The sequence below is a fragment of the Tamandua tetradactyla genome, chromosome 4 (assembly GCF_023851605.1).
Source record: "Tamandua tetradactyla isolate mTamTet1 chromosome 4, mTamTet1.pri, whole genome shotgun sequence".
Classification (NCBI taxonomy): Eukaryota; Metazoa; Chordata; class Mammalia; order Pilosa; family Myrmecophagidae; genus Tamandua; species Tamandua tetradactyla.
Window position 1 is genome coordinate 105,971,119 of NC_135330.1, and position 23,162 is coordinate 105,994,280.

Genomic DNA, 23,162 nt, shown 5'->3' on the forward strand with positions numbered 1-23,162 from the left:
GTTCTGTGTAGAAAGGCACCAGATGGTTTGTTATGAAACACATTTTGGTCAGAAAATAGCTGGGGTTTTTTGGTTCTTGGGAGGACAAGAAAGCAGGAAAAAAAAAAAGTAAGGGTTAGCTGGGGGAGGTGGGGGTGGAGAAAGCAGCTTTGGCATCAGATCTGGGTTCTACTCTTAACCCCACCCCTCTCCTGCTCACGGCCTTAGTTTTCTCATCCATAAAATGGCAATATAACATCTTTCAGCAAATGTAGGTGTTAGGTTTTACACATCATCCCAGAAAGTATGGGGAGGCAGGGCTCAGAAAAATTCCCACATACAGATACAAACCAGAACAGAAGAAGCCGACGACCTGGCCAGTTGGAGGGGTGGGGCAGGGGGACCCCCAAAGGGGTCAGCACACAGGGGTGACCACCACTGTCACGGTCAGACCCTGGCAGTCCGTAGGCAGCTGGTTCCAAGCATGGGTGGGGGCCATCATAGGGACTTTGGGCCCCTTCTTGTGGCAGAAGGGCTGTGAGAAAGCTTTGTTCAATGCAGCACCATCAAGGGGGTCCCCGCTGGGGGCCACACCTGCTGTCTGCTTTAAAGTGCCAAGCTACATGTCATCTTTGGTCAGGGCCAACCCCTGTCTCTGAGAGCCACTGGGTCCAGGGGCTCGAGCCCAGCCCGCTGGGAGCCCTGAGGAAGGCGAGCTTGAGGACACAGTCCTCTCCCGAGAATGTGGTGCCATTCTCTGCTCAGCAGAAGACGGGAATCCAACCGCTTTTGGTAAGGGGCAAGGAAGCCTCCAGGGAAAGCTGGGTCCTTAGAAAGAAAGAGGGTACAAGATATGCTTTGGTCACTGTCCTTACACCCACAGCCAGAACGGAGGTTGCTGGATACAAGAGAGAGCAGGTAGCTGGTTATAACACAGCACACGTTACACAGTGGGAGACGTGGCTGACGCAAAACTGGCTTCCGAGCATAAACCAGGAGAGTTACTGAATAAATATTCAAGGCATCTTTCAGTTCTTAGAGAAAGCAGGGTTAAAAAAATTCTTTTTCCCCCTGCTTCACTGGCAACAGCTTTGATCTGAAGGCTGACGGTGTTGCAGTCCAGAAGAGGGAAGGACGGTGGGTTGTGGGGTGACTCCCCCACCACAGGTGGCTTTGGTCCATTTCATGTAGTGGTCAGGTCTGCTCCGCTTGCCTCGGGCCCTCAGAAGCTGAAGAGGTCGTCCTGCTCGGAGCCACCACCACCGGGCTTGTCCCAGTCAACAGGTGAGAGGCACTGGGCACAATGCATGTCCTGGGCTGTCAGTCCCGTGTCCAGGACCTGAGGGTTTGTCCGAGATTGGGCGAGCCTCGAAATTGCTTCGTCCAGGCCGTCATCCAGCTCCCAGACCACACTGCTGCTGCCCAACGCTGGCGGCCGTGGGGCCTCGTCCACGCTAGGAATGTTCGCACTGACCGTGGACAACGGGGCCTTGGCTGTCTACTCCAAGTCCAGCAGGTTCCCGGTGACAACCAGGTTCTTCAGCAGCGGGGTGCTGTCGCGGCAGGCCCCGCCTGGGATGTCCCCTCCCTCCTGGCTGGCTTTTTCTCTCTTCTCTTTCTCTTCCTTGGACACCTGCCAAAACTCAAAGGCGACTTTGAAGGCCTGGGCTGCTGTAAGGGTGACAGCCTGGGCCATTTTCCGCTTAGTGCAGAGGAAGGCATGGCACTCGAGATTCTCGTTGTGCTGGCTCTGAGCAATATATGCAAACACCTTGTCATGCATCTTGTCTGCCGTACAGTAGGAGATCCTGTAAATGGACACGTTCTCAATGAGCTGGTTGGTGATGCTGTCAGTCAAGATGATTCCCCGTGGTGATACCTTGACAGTCACCTTCACCTTGACAGTCACCTTCTGCAGCTTCTTCCCACTGGCTTTAGCCGTGGCCACGATCCTCTTGACGGCAGCGGCCAACGGCTCCTCGCCTTTGGGCTGCTCCACCAATGTCATGCCCAGGTACTTGAGGCTGAAGAGCACCCCTTCCAGCAGGGTCTCCCGTGTGTCTGTCCAGTTCTCAGGCAGCTTTCGGTGCCGGCCGCCGCCCCCCCAGCTCTGCTTGGCGAGACTGGGGCTCCGGATCAGCGCCCGCCCCCGGCGGACTTGAGCGCGTCCATGGCCCGCTCCGGCCACCGCAGCCCAGCAGCCGCCAAAACTCCTTCAGGAAAAACTTTCCGCCACGGCCGCGCGGCGCGCGCGCTCCTCCCCTCCCCGCGCCAGCTCCGCCGCGGCCTTTTTATAATAATTTTGTCATTAAATTATCTAAAAAAATCCATGGGGTAGGTAAGTCCTATTATTACATAAATCCTACAATCAAGAACACTGAGAATCCAGGAAGAGAAGTTGCCCAAGGGAAAAAAGATTTATTATTTTCTCTCAACACTGATTGCTACCTCAGGAACCATGTTGTGTCAGAAAAAGGAAGAACTGAAAATAAGAACATATTGTTTCTGCCTTCGCCAGCAAATGACATACAATCATGGCTTTTAAAACCAAATATGTTATTTCCTCAGTTTTTTCCTTGGATCATGAATTCATATCCTGCTGGCAAGGGCTCCAAAGAAAAATCCCCAAATTGTGAAGAAAGTACAATGATGCACTCTAAGAGGAGGAGGAAGAAAATAAACTTCAAAGTGTTCAGACATGCAAAGTCTGGCCTCTGTAGCAAAAATTTTAATTTGGGGTAACAAAATGAGTTCTTCAGGACCACTTACTCCAAATTCACATTTTGCCAGACAGTCCAAGAGAATGTACCCACCTAACCTCAAGACTATGGCCTCCCAATACAAGCTGTTGTCTTCAGGTGGAACTGCTTTTATCTGTGTTGATTTGCAAGATGCTGGAATGTGACTTACCCGCATTGGAAGGATTTTATAAAGGAAAATTTAAGAAGTTACAAGTTTGCAGTTCTAAGGAAGTGAAAGTGTCCAAATTAAGGCACCAACAAGAGGTTACCTTCACTCAAGAAAGGCCAATGGGTCAGGAACACCTCTGTCAGCTGGTAGTCGCGTGGCTGGCATCTGCTGGTCCCTTGTTCCTGGGCCTCGCTGCATTCAGTCTCTGATCCTGTGGGGTTCCTCACTTTACTTCTCCAGGACTGGCTTTCATCTCTTGGCTTCCCTCGGCTGTCTCCAGGTTCTGGTTTGCTTAATATCTCATGGCAATAACTGCTGGGGTCAAAGCATTTCCAAACATCCATGTCTCTGCTCTCCATGTGTCTGCATCTGTGTCAGCTCTTCTGCGAAGTTTCTGTCGGCTCTGAGGCTTCTCTCATTTTTGTCATTTCTCTCTCCCCAAAATGTTTCCTCTTTTAAAGGATTCCACTAAACTAATCAAGACCCACTTTGAATGGGTGGAATAAAATCTCCATCTAATTAAAAGTCACAACCCCAATTGGGTGTGTCACATCTCTGTGGAGATAATCTAATCAAAGCCATCCAGCCTACAGTATTGAGTTTGGATGAAAAGAAACAGCTGCTCGGGCGGGCCGCGGTGGCTCAGCGGGCAAAGTGCTTGCCTGCTATGCCGGAGGACCTCGGTTCGATTCCCGGCCCCAGCCCATGTAACAAAAACGGAGAAACAGAATACAATAAAAACAAGAAAATGTTTAAAAATGTTTCCCTTTCTTCCTTCCTTCCTTCCTTCTCTCTGTCTTTCCTTTAAAAAAAAAAAAAAAAAAAAAAAGCTGCTCCCACAAGATTGGATCAGGATTAAAACATTGCTTTTCTGGGGTACATAATACTTTCAAACCAGCACACATGGCGAGCTCCTTCTCTGTCTCCTGGGTTAGGCCCTCTCACACCCACTAAGTTTTCCTTTCTTTACAAATTTCAAACCACATTTTTTGCATCTAAGAATGACTGCTTTTTCCCAAACCTGTTTTATGTGTTCTATCCTGATTTCAAAACTATAAACACACTGAAATTAAAACATGAAATACAAAAATAACACAGAAGCCAAATACCATGGTTCAAGGTAGTCAATAGTGTAGTTTATAGTCAAATCATCCCATCTCAGCCTTCCTAGAGTCTGGAGAAGATTTATCACACTTAGGAAGCCATAGTCCCTCCAAAACTACCTGGTCATCTGGGTCCAAGAGTCCAGTTTGAGGTGGCAACGAAACCAAGTCTGAGCACTGTCACTTTAGCCCTAAGAAGCCCGTGTGCTTTTTGGAGTAAAGTTCTTGCCCCAGCTGCTGTGTGGTTCATGTTGTCCCCCAAGCTGCAGTGAGTTTTGTAGATTAAGACTGAAAGTTGTGCTTTGTCCGATGGCATCAAGAATCTGTAGATATGGCCTCTCTCTCTAAGCCGACATGGCAAGTGAACTCACTGCCCTTCCCCTCTATGTGGGACATGACTTCCAGGGGTGTAAACCTCCCTGGAAATGGAGGTTTATTCCCGAAATCCTGGGATGAGCTGGAACTCGGCAACAAGGGGGAAGATTAGAAAACCTCGACCAAAAGGGGGAAGAGAGAAATGAACCAAAATAAAGCGTCAGTGGCTGAGAGATTTCAAACAGAGTCGAGAGGTTATTCCTATACATTATACAGATATCCCTTTTTGGATTATGGTGTATTACAGTGACTAGAGGAAAGTACCTGAAATTGTTGAGCTGTGTTCCAATAGCCTTGATGCTTGAAGATGATTGTATAATAGCTCTGTAGCTTTTACAATGTGACTGTGTGGTTGTGAAAACCTTGTGTCTGACGCTCCTTTTATCTATGGTATGGAAAAATGAGTAAAAATATATGGATAAAAAATAAACAAATAATAGGGGGAACAACAACAACAACAAAAGAATCTGTTGCAGCTTCTCATCTTCAGGCTTGGGATCAGAGCTGTGGACTCCTCGGGACTCTCTGGGCAAAGATTGGTAAACTCAAACGTATGAAGTTTTTTCTGGAGTAACAAGCTACAGACACTGGCAATGGTCTCTATATTTTTTAACCAACTGAAATCAACTGTGCAGCTGAAAGTTTCATGAAGACCTCTGAGAATGCCTGTTCAGCCTCTGCATTCTCATTCTGCTGCATTTGATGCACATATGAACTTCTGGATTGAGAGTTGTTTCAGTTACTTCAAACTCTTTGGGTTCATGAGCTGTGAGGCATTCTCTTCCATGTTGCCAGTCTTCGTATTAGTCAGGGAAACAGAACCAAGGGAAGATATCTGTAAATATCATGAGATTTTATAAAATTATCTCACACAACTATGGAGATGAATCCAAATCCCATAGGGCAGGCTGCAAGCTGGGAACTCCAATCAGAGTTTTCAACAAATTCCCCAGGAGAACCTGATCTAAAGTAGAGAGGAAAATTTTCTCTTCAGATTGCTGAATCATCACTTCTCCTTTTAAACCCTTCAACTGATTGATGAAAAATCACTCATTGCTGAAGGCAATTTCCTCAGTTGATTGTAAATCAGTTATAGATGAATAAAACTGTAATCAATTATAGATGCAGTCAATTTAATGATGATTTAAATCCACAGAATGTCCTCACAGTTCCAACTAGGCCAATGCTTGCTTGACCAGACAACTGGGCACCATTCCCTGGCCAAGTTGATACATGAACCTAACCATCACACTGTTCTATTTTGTTAAAGTTTCTCAGTCACTTAGTGGCCATCCCTGGTTATCCAACCTGTCTGAAGCTTTAGTAAATTACTAACACTATTAATATTAACAGTAATGTGTGAACAGTGGTGATGTATTCTAGGATGATGATAGGCCTTCTTTGGATGTTGGTTTTCCCAGAGTTGGCCTTAAGTGTAAGCAAATTTACACTAGAAATGGGTAATTTCGGGAAGTAAAAAACTACAGAAAATTCCAAGCCAGCTTCCTCATTAGCAAGATGCTACTAAAGGATGCCTGAAGAAAGAAGTAGAAAAGGTGGGGAAAACTCACCATAGCTGATAACCTGGGAAAGGGAGGATAGAAATCCCATCTTCTCAACTCCAACCCCTACACTTACCAACTGGGTGAAACAGAGTCCAGCCCAGCCTTTCTCCAGTGTCAGGCCAAGGGGGAATCAACCGGAAGATATTCTCTCCCAACTCTCTCACTCTCCCCTACCCCACCCCAAACCTTGCTGGCTGTGAATTCTTTAGTTTTGTTATGTGAACTCGGTGTTTGTGTGGGTTTTATGGAAGTGTTATTTCTAAAGGACGACTGAAAGATTATGGCAGCATAGGTGAAGACGCAAAATGTGTATAACATAAGGAAAGCTATTTGTGTCTTATCACTTGGGGGTGAGGGAAGGGATCTATTCTCATTTTATTTCTTTCTGCTCCTTTCCTCCTTTCTTTGCATCTGACAACTATACAGTGTAAAGGTGTGGGAAATTAAGCCCTCACTTCAGTTTGCAAGTTGTGCACGTGTAGTAAGGGGTATCTGGTTGTGCGTTTAACTGCATTTCCTGATGGTCACTCATATTAAGTATCTTTTCGTAACTGCAGTTTCTCTACCTTGCATGAAGGGTTTGACTTCCTCCAGCAATTGCTAGACAAAACTTCTGAACCATGATGCCCAGATGACAAAATCTTTGTGCACAGGAAATTCCCAGGTTCTGGGCACTTTGGTCCCTGCTTGCATCCTCCTCCGCAGTGAGCAGGCACTGGCGCGCCTTTTCCTTGCCTGCCTTCCTCAGCCGACTGTGAGTGTCCGAGGACTTGGCTTATCTCAGGGCTCAGTCAACCCGGGTCCGGTCAAAGAGTAGGCACTTAATAATCGTCAAGCCAGTGAGGGACTTGGAATAAAGTAGAGCGCGTTCAGGGCGGAGGGCGTTGCCCCAAGTAGACACCGCAGAGCCAGGGCCCGCCCCCGTCGCCCATTGGCCCATTCAATTCCCGCCAGCACCAATGGGCGGCGGCGGCCCGCGCGCACACAGGATGGCGGCGGTGTCTCTGGGCTGCAAGTCGGAGCACTGAGGGCGCCTCCGGGCTGCGATGAGCCTCCCGGCCGTGCCCCGCAGCCTGCAGCTGCCGCCAGGTCAGCGGGCCCGGCCGGCGTTCCGAGGTGAGGGGCCGCGCGGCGGCGGGGAGGAGGCGCGAGCAGGGCCGTTTCCCTGAGGAGCCGCGGGCCCGCCAGCTTCACGCCTGACTAGTTGCGTGGGAGCCTCCACGTCTCGTGGCCCTCTGAGACTGGCGACCGCGGGGACCGTGAGCGCCGCGTGAACGCGAGCCGGGACCGGAGCCGTTCTGTGCGCCGGGAGCCTGCGCTGGGCGCCGGGCCGCGGGGAAGAACGACTGCGCCTGTGCGCGCGGCGGTCGGGCCGTTCCGGCGGGCGGGGCGGGCCAGTTCCCGGCCCTTCGCCCCAGCGAGGGGAGCCGAGGCCTGGCAGGGTCCTCAGGCGGGGCTGATCTTTCGTGCGCGGCGCGTTGGCCGGCGGGAAGGTGGGGGGCGAGTCGAGGCGGCTCTCCCGGGCGGTGGTGAGTCCCGCAGGGTTTGGCGCTCGAGTCTCCTCTCTACGGTGTTTGGAGACCTCGGATTTCCCTTAACGTGCGATGGAGATGCCGTTCTCCGGGTTTTACTCACGGCGGTGGGGACTGCGCACACTGGTGGGGGGTCTTTTCAGTCCCGGTCTCATTCACGGGGTTGTTTCTCAAAGGCAGTGCTAGACGGGAATTTTCTCTGAAGATATCATCTCAAGTAGAATGTTTTTCTAGTGCAGTCTTTAGTCTCCCGTATTTATTTGCTGTCGTTGTTTTAACTAAGGTTGACTTGGCAGATCTTTCCTTTTGTTCTTCAGAGCAAAGAAGACACAACCTCAAGGAGCTTTTACTAGAAAGAAAAGCACGTTTTGTATACAAAGAGGACTATCGGACGTTATCCAGGTTTGGTCAAGTTTATTTCATTTCAGTTTTGTAAATTTATAACAGAGTTGTCTAATAAAAAATATAATGTAAGCCACGTATGTCATTTAAAATTTTCAGTTAGCCACATTGAGTTTTTTTTATTAATTAAAAAAATTTTTTTGAGCACCCAAAACCACCAAACAAACGCAAGCATTTGTAGCTTTTGACATATATAATCAGTAATTCACAATATCATCATATACTTGCATATTCATCATCATGATCATTTCTTGGAACTTTGCATCTATTCAGAAAAAGAAATAAAAATAAAACAGAAAAAAATTCATACATACCATACCCGGTAACCCTCTCCCTCACTGATCACTGGCATTTCACTCTAAATTTATTTTAACATTTGTTCCCCTATTATTCATCTTTATACCATCTGTTTTACTCCTCTGTTGGTAAGGTGGATAAAAGGAGCATCAGACACAAGGTTTTCACAATCACAGTCACATTGTGAAAGCTGTATCATTATTCAATCATCATCAAGAAACATGGCTACTGGAACAGGGCTCTACATTTTCAGGCAGTTCCCTCCAGCCTCTCCACTGCATCTTCACTAACAACATTGATATCTATTTAATGTGTAAGAATAACCCCTGCATAACCTCTCAACTCTGTTTGAAATCTCTCAGCCATTGACACTTCATTTTGTCTCATTTCACTCTTCCCCCTTTGGGTCGAGAAGGTTTTCTCAATCCCTTGATACTTAGTCTCAGCTCATTCTAGGGGTTTTCTCAATCCCTTGGTGCTGAGTCTCAGCTCATTCCAGGATTTCTGTCCCATGTTGCCAGGAAGATCCACACCCCTGGGATTCATGTCCCACGTAGACAGGTGAGTTTGCTTGTTGTGTTGGCTGGAGAGGGGACACATCTGAGCAACAAAAGAGGTTCTCTTTGGGGTGACTCTTAGGCCTAATTTTAAGTAGACTTGACTAATTCTTTGTGGGGTTAAGTTTCATATGAACAAACCCCAAGATTGGGGGCTCAGCCTACAGCTTTGATTGTCTGCACTGCTTGTGAGAATATCAAGAATTCAACTTGAGGAAGTTGAATTTTCCCCGTTTCTCACCATTCCCTGAAGGGGACTTTGCAAATACTTTTGTATCCACTGTTCAGATCATGCTGGGATTCATCAGCGCATCACTCTGGATAAACCAACAAAATCTCATGTCCTAACCAACGTTCCGTGTGCTTATGTTGTTCAATCAAGCTATTTACAGAAGTTATATTAGGAAATATAAATTTTGTCAAAATATAAATTAGTCAAAATATAAATTTTGTACCAAATAAACATTTTTTGCTTTAGTCTCACATATAAATTGAAATTTTAAGCTATTAATTACCATCTATTTTCAGCACCCTGCAGTAATGACATTGCTTTGTTCTTCCTCATGCAAAAACATTTTTAAATTTGTACACTTAGTCACTATCATTATACACTCTAGGCATTCCTAGATTATACCACCTCAATCTTTATCGTCTATCTTTCTTTGTGATTTCATTTATGCCCTCAGCCCTCCTCCCTCTATCATTCTCACATTCAGCTTCATTCAGTGTTTTAACATAATTGTATTACAGTTAGGTAGTATTGTGCTGTCCATTTCTGAGTTTTTATATTCAGTCCTGTTGCACAATCTGTATCCCTTCAGCTCCAATTACCCAATATCTTACCCTATCCTATCTCCTGATGGTCTCTGTTACCAATGAAATATTCCAAGTTTATTCACTAATGTCAGTTCACATCAGTGAGACCATACAGTATTTGTCCTTTTGTTTTTGGCTAATCTCACTCAGCATAATGTCCTTAAGGTCCATCCATGTTGTTACATACTTCATAACTTTATTCTGTCTTAAAAGCTGTATAATATTTCATCGTATGTATATACGACAGTTTGTTTATCCACTTGTGTGTTGATGGACATTTTGGCTGTTTCCATCTCTTGGTAATTGTAAATAATGCCGCTATAAACATTGGTGTGCAAATGTCTGTTTGTGTCCTTGCCCTTATGTCCTTTGAGTAGAGACAGCATGTAGATGGGTCCTATTTTTAAATACATTCTGCCAGTCTATGTCTTTTGATTGGGGAGTTTAATCCATTAACATTCTTCTACCATTTTGCCTTTTAGATGTTATATGTCACGTCTAATTTTCCTTCTTTTTACCTTTACTCATAGTCTTCCTTTCTACACTCTTCTCCACACCTCTCTCTTCTGTCTTTTCATATCTGTCTCTAGTGCTCCCTTTAGTATTTTTTGCAGAGCTGGTCTCTTGGTCACAAATTCTCTCAGTGATTTTTTTTTGTCTGAAAGTGTTTTAATTTCTCCCTCATTTTTGAAGGACAATTTTGCTGGATATAGAATTGGTTGGCAGTTTTTTTAGTAATTTAAATATATCATTCCACTGTCTTCTCGCCTCCATGGTTTCTTCTGAGAAATCTACACATAGTCTTATTGGGTTTCCCTTGTATGTGATGGATTGCTTTTCTCTTGCTGCTTTCAAGATTCTCTCTCTTTGACCTCTGACATTCTGATTAGTAAATGTCTTGGAGTACGTCTATTTGGATCTGTTCTCTTTGGGGTATGCTGTACTTCTTGGATCTGTAATTTTAAGTCTTTCATAAGAGTTGGGAAATTTTCAGTGATAATTTCCTCCATTAGTTTTTCTCCTCCTTTTCCCTTCTCTTCTCCTGGGACACCCACTAACACGTATATTTGTGTGCTTCATATTGTCTTTCAATTCCCTGAGTCCCTGCTCATATTTTTCCATTTTTTCCTTATATTTTCTTCTGTGTTTGGATTTCAGATATCCAGTCTTCTAGTTCAGCAATCCTTTTTCTTCCTTTTCAAATCTATTATTGTAGACTTCCATTTTTTTCATCTCTTCTATTGTGCCTTTCATCCCCGTAAGTTTTATGATTTGTTTTTTCAAACTTTCAAGTTCTTCTTTTTGTTCATTCAATTTCTTCTTTATATCCTCCCTGAAAAAAATTTTTATGAGAATTTGCATGTCTGTTTGAACATTCTGAATTAGTTCTTTCAACTCCTGTAACTCAGATGAAGGGTTGATTTGTTCCTTTGACTGGATCTTTGATTTTACTAGTTGACTTGTTATTTTTTTGCTGACATCTTCACATTTGATTTCCTTAATTTATTCTGGAGATTTTTTCCCCCATTTTTTTGTGTAAGATTTTCTTGCTGGATAGGTTTGTTCTCTATTTATTCTTTGACATTCAGTTCAACTTATTCTAGACCTCTAGCATAGGTTCTGTTTAACAGATCAGCCCTGTTCAGTTCTTGTTTTCTTGTTTCCTGCCCTGCCTATATGGAGACTTTTTTTTAAGGAAGGCCTCCTCACATATTATATGCCCAGTCAGATTTTCCCAGACAAGACAGGCCCAAGGGACAGGAGAAAAGAGCAGCCAGTATCCATTTTCTCTGAGGGTGGTTCCCAGCAGGTTGTCAGACTTTCCTGTGAAGCCTCTAGACTCTGTGCTTTTCTTATCCTTTCAAGCATGTGGCACCTGTTTACCCACAGCTTCCCAATAGCTTAAAGTGATGTGCTGTCTTTACTTTCAGCAGCAGCTCACTCCTAGGGGTGTGATTGAGACTGAAGTGATGTCATAGGATGTCTTTCACTGCTTTTTTTTTTCCCAGTCCCAGGGCCTGAATTCCTTGAAGGGAGGGATTCCACTTGAGCTGGGCCTCTCCCCTTTTTTCTTGGGAAAGAAACACCCTTTAGGGATTAACACATTTCACCTTATTTGTTACTTTGTCTTCCAGACAAGCTTTCATTCTGCCCTTGCCTGGGCCAATGCTGGAGTTTGAAGTGCTTCCAGTTCTATCTAATGAGCTGTTAAGATATAAACAAACAAACAAAACAGCCTTTTCAGAGTGAGACCTCTAGTCCTCAGGGTTGTCAATCAAGAGCTTGAGTTGGTACCTGGCTATTTGTGTCTCCATGCTCTATGTGCCCCCTTTTCTTGGGGCCCAGCCTTTTCCACTATTTTATGCTGTCCAACTCAAGAAGCCTCTGTTTTTCCTTTCCTGTAAGTCCTGCCCACTCTCTGCCAGGGAAAAAACCCCTAGTTCTTTTAGTGCTTACGCCAGGTTTATATTTGCTGGGGACTTGTTTTCAGTAGTCAGAATTTGTTAATTAATCCCACAATTGAAGCTTGGTTGAGTTAAGCCCTTGCTAATTGTAAAGCCTGTTTTCTTTCCCCTCGGGAACCAGCCTGCTGTGCCCGTGGTGGAGGGGCACTGGCCTCCATGGCATATAGGACTTACAGTTCTGTGTGGGAGCTCAGCTGTTCCATCCATTCTAGACTGGGATACGCTGTCTTTCCAGTCACTGATGTTCCCCCATCAGTTGTTCTGTATCGTTCCTGGCTATTTACTAGCTGTTCTGGAGGATAAACTAAATTCCACACCTCACTGTGCCACCATGTTGCCTTGCCTCTCATTTGGCTTCTTTGATTTCAGTATTTATGTCTTTTATAATGGTGGGCAAGTTTTCCCCAATTATTCTCTTAGATAATTTTCTTAGGCCTTTACTCTTTTCTTGTCCTACTGTGACACCATGATTGACATGAACTTTGCTTTGTCCATCAATACCCTGAGATCTAGTTCAAATTTATCCATCTTTTCACCATTTGTTTTTTTATGCATTCAAATTCAGTTGCCATTTCTTTTAGTTCACTTATTCTTTCTTCAACCTCTTCAAATCTGCTGTTGTGTCTCTAGCATAATTTAAATTTGATCTATTTATTATTTCAAATTCTTTATTCTCTTCTAGTGTTCTTTTTTTTTTTTTTTTTTTTTTTTTTTTTTTTTTAAAGACAGAGAGAAGGAAGGAAGGATAGAAGGAAGGAAGGAAGGAAGAAAGGGAAACATTTCCAAACATTTTCTTGCTTTATTGTATTTTGTTTTTCCGTTTTTGTTACATGGGCTGGGGCCGGGAATCGAACCAAGGTCCTCCGGCATAGCAGGCAAGCACTTTGCCCGCTGAGCCACCGCGGCCCACCCCTAGTGTTCTTGATATACTTTTTTTCTTTAGCTAATCAGTTTGTTTGAACATATTTGATTAGTTATTCCAAATTCTGTGTTTCCTTCAGCTTTTCAGCCATTTGGCTTGGCCATATGTTCTAATAATTCCCTGCCAAACCAGGGCTGTACCTCACACAGAAGAAGCAACACTTTTCTGAAGTTCATTAGGGGTTCAGCAGAGGAGCAGTTTGCCAGACTGCTCTTTCCCTACCTTCCCAGAAGATGACACTATTGGGCCACCTCTTCCCCGCATCCCCACCTCTCCCTGAGTGCCACAGCCTGCTGGGCCAGGACCCAACCGGCAACAACCCAGACAAGGTCTCAACTGACCATGTGCTTTGGAATCTGCTGTCTCTGGGGTTAAGGGTGGACACTGTAAATGTTGGTAAGAGCTTGCCTGTGGGTAAATGTGTTTGGCGATTCCCAGGCTCCTGTGTAGAAAGGCCTTGGGCTATGGGACTGAGAGATTCACCTTCCCCAGACAACAGCCAGCCCAAGAGTGCTCAGCTTTTCACCGGCCAGCAAGATCTGGGTTTGTTTAAGGCATTAATTTGACATTTGGGTATTCTATGTTTCTCATAACCGGGCCAGATACCCATACCAAGGGTGTAAACCGGCTCCAATGGGTCTGGGATAAGATCTGGAGAGGTTCTGAAAGACCCTGTCATTCCGTTGCACTTTTTGGCCTGCGCAGTAGATGGTGATGTTTGGTGACTACATTGTCCTCAGAAGCTGTTTATCTTCAGGTACCCAGACAGTGTTTGACCAGGCAGGACTGAAATTGTGGGTTCCTGTGCCCTCACTTTTCCAGTCAAAATCTGACTCAATGTGGGCCTGTGTCCCCCACTTTACTTGTAGTGGAGGGTTCCCCTAGCTGCCCCTGGCTGAAGCCATTCCCCACGCAAGGTTCAGGCCTCTGGCTGCAATTTCCCTCAAGGGTGGGGTTGGACACCAGGACCCAGGGCTGGAAACACAGTCTGTCCATATTTTCTCAAACTCTTCATCCCACACTGACCTGGGCCTTTAAATGTCCTCCCCTGTTCCGTGGGTCCCCAAACAGTTGATTTGGGTATTTCTGCCTGGGGTTTCTGCTGCTTTTAGGGAAGGTTTTATGGTTCCCTCCCAATTCCTCCATTTTGGAAAATACTCCTAGCTACCTTTTTGTATTCTCCCCTCCCAGCAGCTAAATCCTCCCATATGTCTCTGTGTGCTTGGGTCTCTGGATCTGGATATTGGTGGGGATGTCTCACTGCTGTGAGAGACTTTATAGTCTGTGTCCCAGGTGGGAAGTAGAGGGATCTTAGCTGCTGCCTCTGTGCATTTCCCCAGGTATATGAGATAGAGCCAGGGGGAGGGGAGAGGATTGGCTGGTCTGACATGGAAGTTTTTTACCTGATATTTTTCTTTCTTTGATTTAGCATTTGTGGGATCCTTCTCCAGTCTATACCTTCCTCCAGAGTTCTGAACAGGTGAGAATTTTCCTTTTCTTTCACTGAATCCCTGGATAGAGGCTTTCAGGAGCTGTTTTGTCACCAGGTTGATGATGTCCTCCCTCCGTTTGTTTTTATGTTGAAAAATAACCTGTTGTATGTCTATACCATATTTTGTTTATCTTTTGGACATTGAGTTGCTTCCATCTTTTAGCAACTGTGAATAATGCTACTGTGCTGGTTTGAATCTATTATGTACGCAAGAAAAGCCATGTTCCTTTAATCCTAATCTGATCTTGTAGGGCCAGACCTATTTTTTTTATGTGGGACCTTTTGATTAGTTTGCTTCCATGAAGATCTGACCCATCCAGTTGTGTGTGGGACCTTTCAATTAGATGGAGATGTGATTCTGCCCATTCAAGATGGGTCTCAACTAGTTTACTGGAGTCCTTAGAAGAGCTCACTGAGAGAGAAAGAGCAGAGCTGACAACAAAAAAACAGATGCCTAGATAAAGATGGTTGGAGATGCTTGGACAGCTGACACAAAGAAACGATGCTTAGAGAGAGACAGAAGTTCAGAGAGGAGACCACAGGAATCAGGAGCTGAGAGTACTGAAACCCAGGAGCAGAGGGCCAGCAGATGTCATCATGTGCCTACCCATATGACAGAGAAACCCCGGACAGGATCAGCTTTTCTTGAGTGAAGGTATTCTTTGTTGATGCCTTAATTTGCACATTTTCATGGCATTAGTATTGTAACCTGTAACTTAATAAATACCTTTATAAAAGCCAATCCATTTCTGGTATACTACATTCTAGCAGGATTCACAAACAAACCAAAACAGCCACTATGGACATTGATGTGTAAATACCTGTTGGAGTCCCTGTTCTCAATTTTTTTGGATATATCCCTAGAAATGGGATTGCCAGGACATATGGTAATTCTGTCCTATACTTTCTGAGGAATTGCCAAAGTATTTTCTGGAGAGACTGCTCCATTCTACATTTCCACCAAATATTTATGAGCATTCCTGTTTCTTCACATCTTCATCAACACTTACCATTTTCCACTAAAAAAATAGCCGTTCTATTGGGTGTGAGAGGGTATGTCCTTGTGCTTTTGACTTGTATTTCTCTGGTGGCTAATGATTTTCTTCATTCCACTCCCCCCCCCAACTTTTTTTTTTTTTTTTTTTTGCATGGGCAGGCTCGGGGAATTGAATCTGTGTCTCTGGTATGGCAGGTGAGAATTCTGCCACTGAGCCACTGCCCTCCCCCCATTTTTAATTGGGTTGTCTTTTGTTGAATTATAGGAATTCCTTATTCTGGATATTAAACCTTTATCAGATATTTTGTTTTCAAATATTTTCTTACATTTTTAACTTTCTTGATAAAAAAAGCTTTAAATTTTGGTGGAAACCTATTTATTTATTTTTTCTTTTATTGTTTATGTTGTGTGTAAAGTCTAAGAAACCACTGCCTACCACAAGACTCTGAAGTTATTTCTCTATGTTTTTCTTTTTTTCTGGGAGTTTTATAGTTTTAATTCTTATATTTAAAACATTGATTCATTTTTAATTTTTGTATATGGTGTGAAGTAGTGGTTGACCTTCATTCTTTTGAAGTTGGAGATCCAGTTCTTCCAGTGCCATTTATTGAAGAATCTACTCTTTCCCCCATTGAGTAGATGTGCCACCCTTCTCAATGGTCAGTTGTCCAAAGGTGTGTCCCCACCCCCATAACATTTAGAAACCAGAAAAAACAAAACCAAACTAACAACACTGGGCCGTTATTAATAAATGTGCCCATTCCTGCACTTCATTTGCTTCAAAATCCCAAGGGTCTGCATTGTGATTCTCCTATAGGGGCCTGCCAAATGCTCCAAACAGCATCTGGGTATATCAACTCTCCAGCCCTATGTCATAATCTTGTCCGTAGCAACCTTGATTCTCCTATAAGGGCCTGCCAAAGGCTTCAGACAGCATCTCCATCTGCCACTGACACTTCCAGCACCATTAAGTCATGATCACGTCAGCTACATCCACAGCTGATTCCATTTGTAATCAGCCAAGAGGAGTGTCTTCTTTAATGAGTGATACTTAATCTAATTACTGGAAGCCTTGTAAGGAGAATTCAGAAGAGACGGGTTCTCCTCCTGCTTTTGTGGTGGCCTCTCCTGTGGAGTTCGTCCAGACCCTCCACTGGAATCATGAAGTGCAGGAATGGGCACATTAATAAACTTCTAAAATAAAAATTTATGGAAGTTGTCACATGTCAGGTTCATGTGTCAACTTGGCCGAGTGGTGATACCTGTTTGTTTGCTTGGGCAAGTGCTGGCCTATCTTTTGCCATGAGGACATTTCACAGAATTAAGTCATGATCACGTTGGCTCTACATCCACAGCTGATTCCACTTGTAATCAGCCAAGGAGAGTGTGTTCTTTAATGAATGATGCTTAATCTAATCACTGGAAGCCTTTTAAGGAGGATTCGGAAGAGACAGGTTCTCTTCCTGCTTCGGCCGGCGAGACTCTCCTGTGGAGTTTGTTCAGACCCTCCATCGGAATCATCAGCTTCACAGCCCACCCTACAAATTTTGGACTCTGTATTCCCATGGTTATGTATAGTATATCGTTTCTCCCTCACAAAAGACATCACACTAGTCCATTATATTGATGATATCATGTTGATTGGACCTAGTGAGCAAGAAGTAGCAACTTCCTTTGACTTACCAGTAAGGCATTTGTGTGTGAGAAGATGGAAGACAAATCCAACAAAAATACAGGGGCCTTCCACCTCGGTGAAATTTCTAGATGCCCAGTGGTGTGGGGCATGTTGAGATATCCCTTCTAGGGTGAGAGATAAGTTACTGCATCTGGCCCTTCCTACAACCAAAAACAAGGTACAACACCTAGTTGGTCTCTTTGGATTTTGGCAACAGCATAGTCTTCATTTGGGTGTCTACTCCAGCCCATTTATCGAGTGACCAGAAAACCTGTAAATTTTGAGTGGGGATCTGAACAAGAGGAGGCTCTGCAACAGGTCCATGCTGCTGTACAAGCTGCTCTGCCACGTGGACCATATGATCCAGCAGATCCAACGGTGCTGGAAGTGTCAGTGGCAGATGGAGATGCTGTCTGGAGCCTTTGGCAGGCCCTTATAGGAGAATCAAGGTTGCTACGGACAAGATTATGACATAGGGCTGGAGAGTTGATATACCCAGATGCTGTTTGGAGCATTTGGCAGGCCCCTATAGGAGAATCACAATGCAGACCCTTGGGATTTTGAAGCAAAGCCTTACCATCTGCTGCAGATAACTATTCTCCTTTTGAGAAATAGCTCTTGGCCTGCTACTGGGCCTTAGTAGAGACTGAACGCTTAATCTTGGGCCACCAAGTTACCATGAGACCTGAGTTGCCTATCATAAATAAGCTGGGTGTTATCTGACTTACCAAGCCAAAAGGTTGGGTGTGCACAGCAGCACTCCATCATAAAATGGAAATGGTATATACAAGATAGGGCCAGAGCAGGTCCTGAAGACACAAGTAAATTACATGAAGAAGTGGCCCAAATGCCCAATGTCTCCACTCTTGCCACACTACCTTCTGTTTCCCAGTCCAGATCTGTGGCCTCCTGGGGAGTTCCTTACAGTGAATTGACTGAGAAAGAGAAAACTTGGGCCTGGTTTACAGATGGTTCTGCACGATATGCAGGTACAACCCAAAAATGGACAGCTGCCACACTGCAGCCCCTTTCTGGGATGTCCCTGAAGGACAGTGATGAGGGGAAATCCTCCTAGTGGGCAGAACGTTGAGCAGTGCACCTGGCTGTTCATTTTGCTTGGAAGGAGAACTGGCCAGAGGTGCGTTTGTATACTGATTCATGGGCTGTTGCTAATGGTTTGGCTGGATGGTCAGGGACTTGGAAAGACCATAATTGGAAAATTGGTGACAAAGAGGTCTGGGGAAGAGGTATGTGGATAGACCTTTCTGAGTGGGCTAAAACCATGAACATATTTGTGTCCCATGTGAATGCGCACCAGAGGGTGACTTCAGCAGAGGAAGGACTTAATAATCAAGTGGATAAGATGACCTGTTCTGTGGATACCAGTCAGCCTCTTTCCCCAGCAACTCCTGTCATTGCCCATTGGGTTCATGAACAAAGTGGTCATGGTGGTAGGGATGGAGGTTATGCATGGGCTCAGCAACATGGACTTTTGCTCACAAGGCTGACCTGGTTACAGCCACTGCTGAGTGGCTTCTTCCAGCAACAAAGATCCACACCCAACCCCCAATATGGCACCATTCCCCAAAGTGACCAGCTGGTTACATGGTGGCAGGTTGATTACATTGGACCACTCCCTTCATGGAAGCGGCAGTGATTTGTTCTAACTGGAATAGACACATACTCTGGATATGGGTTTGCTTTCCCTGCACTCAATGCTTTTGCCAAAACTGCTGTCCATGGGCTTACAGAATGCCTTATCCAATGCTGTATTCCACACAGCATTGCTTCTGATCAGGGAACACACTTCACAGCAAATGAAGTGCAGGAATGGGCACATGCTCATGGAATTCTCTGGGCTTACCATGTTCCCCATCACCCAGAAGCAGCTGGATTGCTAGAAGGGTGGAATGGCCTTTTGAAAACTCAATTATGGTGCCAACTAGGTGGCAATACCTTGAAGGGCTAGGGTTCTCCAGGAAGCTGTGTATGCTCTGAATCAGCATCCACTGTATGGTGCTGTTTGTCCCATAACCAGGATCCATGGGTCCAGGAACCATGGGATGGAAATGGGTGTGGCACCACTCACTATTACCCTAGTGATCCACTAGGAAAATTTTTGCTTCTTGTCCCTGATACCCTGAGCTCTTCTGGTCTACAGGTTTTAGTTCCAAAAGGGGGAATGCTTCCACCAGGAAAAACAACAATGATTCAATTGAACTGGAATCTAAGAGTGACAGCTGATCATTTTGGGCTACTCATGCCCCTAGATCAACAAGCCAAGAAGGCGATTACATTACTGGCTGGGGTGACTGACCCTGACTATCAGGGGAAAATAGGACTGCAACTACACAAATGAAAGGAAAGAAGAGTTTTCCTGGAATATAAAGGATCCCCTAAGGCATTTTTTAGTACTACCATGCCCTGTGATTAAAATTAATGGAAAACTGCAACAGCCCAACCCTGGCAGGACTACCAGTGGATGTGAAACTTCAGGAATGAAGGGTTGGGTCACCCCACCAGGCAAAGAACCACATCCAGCTGAAGTGCTTGCTGAGGGTAAAGGGAACATGGAATGGGTAGTGGAAGAAGGTAGTGATAAATATGAACTACAACCACGTGTTCAGTTACAGAAACGAGGACTGTGATGCTGTTTGTTCCTATTATACTATTTAAGTTGTAGAATATCAAGTTTAAGAATGAATATTACCTAAGGACTTGCACCCTATTCTGGAGAGATTTAATGTGTTTCCTGTTATATGCAGGACAGTTCAGTATTGTTAGGTGAGGAAAAAAAATGTGTCATTGCTTTCTATTTAGAAATTAGGTATGGTTTAAGGTGATGAGTATAACTGCCAAGTTGACAAAGGGTGGACTGTCATGGTCAGGTTCATGTGTCAACTTGGCCAAGTGGTGATACCTGTTTGTCTGGCTGGGCAAGTGCTCACCTGTCTTTTGCTGTGAGAACATTTCATAGAATTAAGTCATGATCACATCAGCTACATCCACAGCTGATTCCATTTGTAATCAGCCAAGAGGAGTGTCTTCTTTAATGAGTGATGCTTAATCTAATTACTGGAAGCCTTGTAAGGAGAATTCAGAAGGGTTCTCCTGCTTTTGTGGTGGCCTCTCCTGTGGAGTTCGTCCAGACCCTCCACTGGAATCATCAGCTTCACAGCCTCCGCTACAAATTTTGGACTCTACATTCCCATGGTTACATGAGAGACTTTTATAAATTTTAAATTTATGAATATTTCCTAATGATTCTGTTTCTCTAGAGAACCCTCACTAATACAGAAGTGTTTTTGTTTTAAGGAATAATCCAAGGGAACAGGATACTACTCAAGGGAAAAAAACCACCAAAGCCTCTTGGCATCCAAAGAAACATAGCTAACTAGAGTTTGATCTATATAAAATCAATACAAAATTTCTTAACAGTACCAAATGCCTATAATAAAATTTAAGTCCCCCACCTTTTGGCAATAAAATAAACAAAATCAATATAAGAAGGGGTTAAGGTCACATTCAGAATGAAAGAGAAAACTTTCAAGCTCAGAGAGCAAAATGGGGTCTTTCAGTAACTGCTTGATTCTATCATGTTTAAATAGAAACAGGATAATATCTCAACAGGTACTTATTTTCAAAACTAATACAAGCTATTTATCATGAAAAGCCTATACCTAAAAAGCTGTTTTTCTGTGTTGTAACATGTATGTGCTCAAGTTTAATGAAGACCATCCTTTGTAACTCTTCTGAAAAGTAAAGAAGCAAGAAATGTAGTAACAAAAGTAAGCCTAAGAAGTCATGGGGCTCTGAAAGCCTTTTCTCTGGCTGTTCATAGCCACTTATCTTTCAGTACAGAGGGATAAGAGTGTTTTGGGAAAAAGAATCATCTTGACTAGTAGGTTTCTTGTCAAAAGCCCTCAGATAGACAACTATTAATCAGACCATTAGCCTAAAGCTCTTGGTAATGATTAAACAAATAAAAAAATTAATCTTCCTATTGAAACCTTTTATGTTGTTGTTCTTTGGTTTTGAAAGAAACAGTACTGCCCATAGTTTACTGTACCCTGGACTTAAGATACCAACTAGTATGTGGCTGATTGTAGACCAGCTATATTATTTGGTTGATAAATGGCTCCTATCTAAGGATTCTTTCATATAACTTTTAACACGAACTTATAAGTCGCATTGATTATACTCCAAGATATGACGATGGTAATTCAGTTGGGCACCTCTGAAAAGGTTTGTCAGTTTCCTATCCCATTCTAGCCGATTTTTTGGAAAATCTTGGGGAAAGATTGGAATTCCCCACCAATCTGAGACTGCATGTGAGTCTTTTCAACATTAAATGGAAAAAACAAGAATCCCACCATAGCACCCAATATCCTTTCACCGATAAAATCATTGACCAAATGAGCACTGTGAGTTGTTGTGGTGGGCAAACACTCCTTAATGGGACCTTGAAGACCAAAAAACAAAACAAAACAAAACAAACAAACAACAGGACATTGATGAATCCATTACAGAAAAGAATGGGCACCAAACCTCAATACTACTCTCCAATTCCTTGGGATTTCAATGACCTGAAAGCTTGGTAAGTGTTTGTAAATTTGTCATGATGCTTGTGGTCTTGAAGCAATGATTGAACTCTTTCATGGAGTGAAAATTGCTTCTCTTGTCCCTGCAACTACTACTGTCGTGCTCTGAGTTACGAACTCTGGAGTGCTGACGTGCTTACAGAGAAGGCAAGTAAGAATCCTCATGTAGACCAAACATAAGGGCCAGTTGTTTTCTGCATTAATGGGGGAAAGATTCTTTGATACAAGTTTCAGAATCCATACTTCCTCAACTGAAATATTGCATCCCAGGCTTTGATTCCATATACCTGTTGTCGAAAGAGGACCTTCTGAATAGGAATAGTGATAGCTATATTGTTGAAAGCTGCACAGCAGCCACACAAGTAAGGCTTCATTGCACAAACATCTGTAATATGATATTTTGAAGATGTTATGATTGCTGGCCTCTTTTCATGACTTCTGAATCCATCATGTTGCTTAAGAACTTTCTTCTTCATGAAGGACTTTTTAACCAGTTACACCATCTGGATCTGATGGTAACTTTTTGATATCTCTTCCAATTTCATCCATTGTTAATATCTTTTAGGTTCTCTCTTTTGGAGACAATTGTGGTAACTGAATTTCCCATCATCGCAGATGTCCAGACCCATGCCTGGTAGCCGTCCACTTCCAGGTTGGTGAGCAAGGCTGTGAGCCAGTGCCTGCATGTTGTACATTATAACTTTTTATCAGTCTTTTCCCATATTTCAGCCTTCTTTTGCATATAATTCATATTTTATAATGTAACTAATTGATCTCTTTCTCATTTCCATTTCCGTATATATTTTAAATACTTTCTTTGTGGTCATCCTGGGGTTTATAATAAATAACTGAAGTATATAATGTACCAGTTCAAAAAGATAGCAATTAACTTAGATAGCATAACTGTCTGTGCTCCTGTATCCCTCTGTTGGATAAATATGAAGAGAAATATGCCCCAAAACATACTGGCCAAACTTTCAAAGGCAAAGGGCAAGGAAAAAGTTCTGAAAACTGCAAGAAAAAAGCAACATGTTATGCAAAAGGAAGTACCAATTAGATTAAATACCAATTTCTCATCAGAAACCATGGAGGCAAGGAGACAGTGGGTTGAAGTACTTAAAGTACTGAAGAAAACAATTGCTAGCCAACATTTTTATAGCTGTCAAGACTTTTAAAAATGAGGAAGAAATTAAGATGTTCCAAGATAAACAAAACCTAAGGGAGTTCATTACCACTAGACCTACCTACAAGGAAAAGGACACTAGACAGTGGTTCAAGGGGGCATAAAGAAAGATCTCTGAGAAAGGTAACCATGTGGGTAGTTATAAATACCAGCACTATTGTATTTTTTTGGTATGAAACTCAACTTCTTACTTCTAACAGATGGTAAAATGCAAATAATGCCCTGGCACTATGCCCTCTGGCCAAAAGGGGGAAATGCCCTCTGGTCAAAAGGGGGAAAAGAAGTGTAAAA

At 43.7% G+C, this 23,162-nt stretch overlaps 1 protein-coding gene and 2 pseudogenes across 4 annotated transcripts in view; 1 reads left to right on the forward strand and 2 right to left on the reverse strand.

Annotated features, from left to right (window-relative positions):
- Positions 1–274: 274 nt before the first annotated feature.
- Positions 275–2,151, reverse strand: LOC143679247 (low density lipoprotein receptor adapter protein 1 pseudogene; annotated as a pseudogene).
- A 4,780-nt stretch (positions 2,152–6,931) lies between these two features.
- LOC143681271 (cytoskeleton-associated protein 2-like) overlaps positions 6,932–23,162 on the forward strand; it is a 50,558-nt gene continuing 34,327 nt past the window's right edge. For 2 of the 4 annotated variants that reach the window (XM_077158162.1, XM_077158163.1), the window contains exons 1-4: positions 6,932–7,048; positions 7,782–7,866; positions 14,353–14,403; positions 22,254–22,340. In XM_077158162.1, coding sequence (XP_077014277.1) covers positions 6,979–7,048; positions 7,782–7,866; positions 14,353–14,403; positions 22,254–22,326 — 279 coding nt within the window. In that variant the 5' untranslated portion in view covers positions 6,932–6,978 and the 3' untranslated portion in view covers positions 22,327–22,340. Of the gene's footprint in view, positions 7,049–7,781; positions 7,867–14,352; positions 14,404–14,759; positions 15,529–22,253; positions 22,341–23,162 lie in introns of those variants that run through there. The other 2 variants (XM_077158161.1, XM_077158164.1) reach the window with 2 other exon arrangements.
- On the reverse strand, positions 21,245–22,164 carry LOC143679407 (mitochondrial nicotinamide adenine dinucleotide transporter SLC25A51-like; annotated as a pseudogene).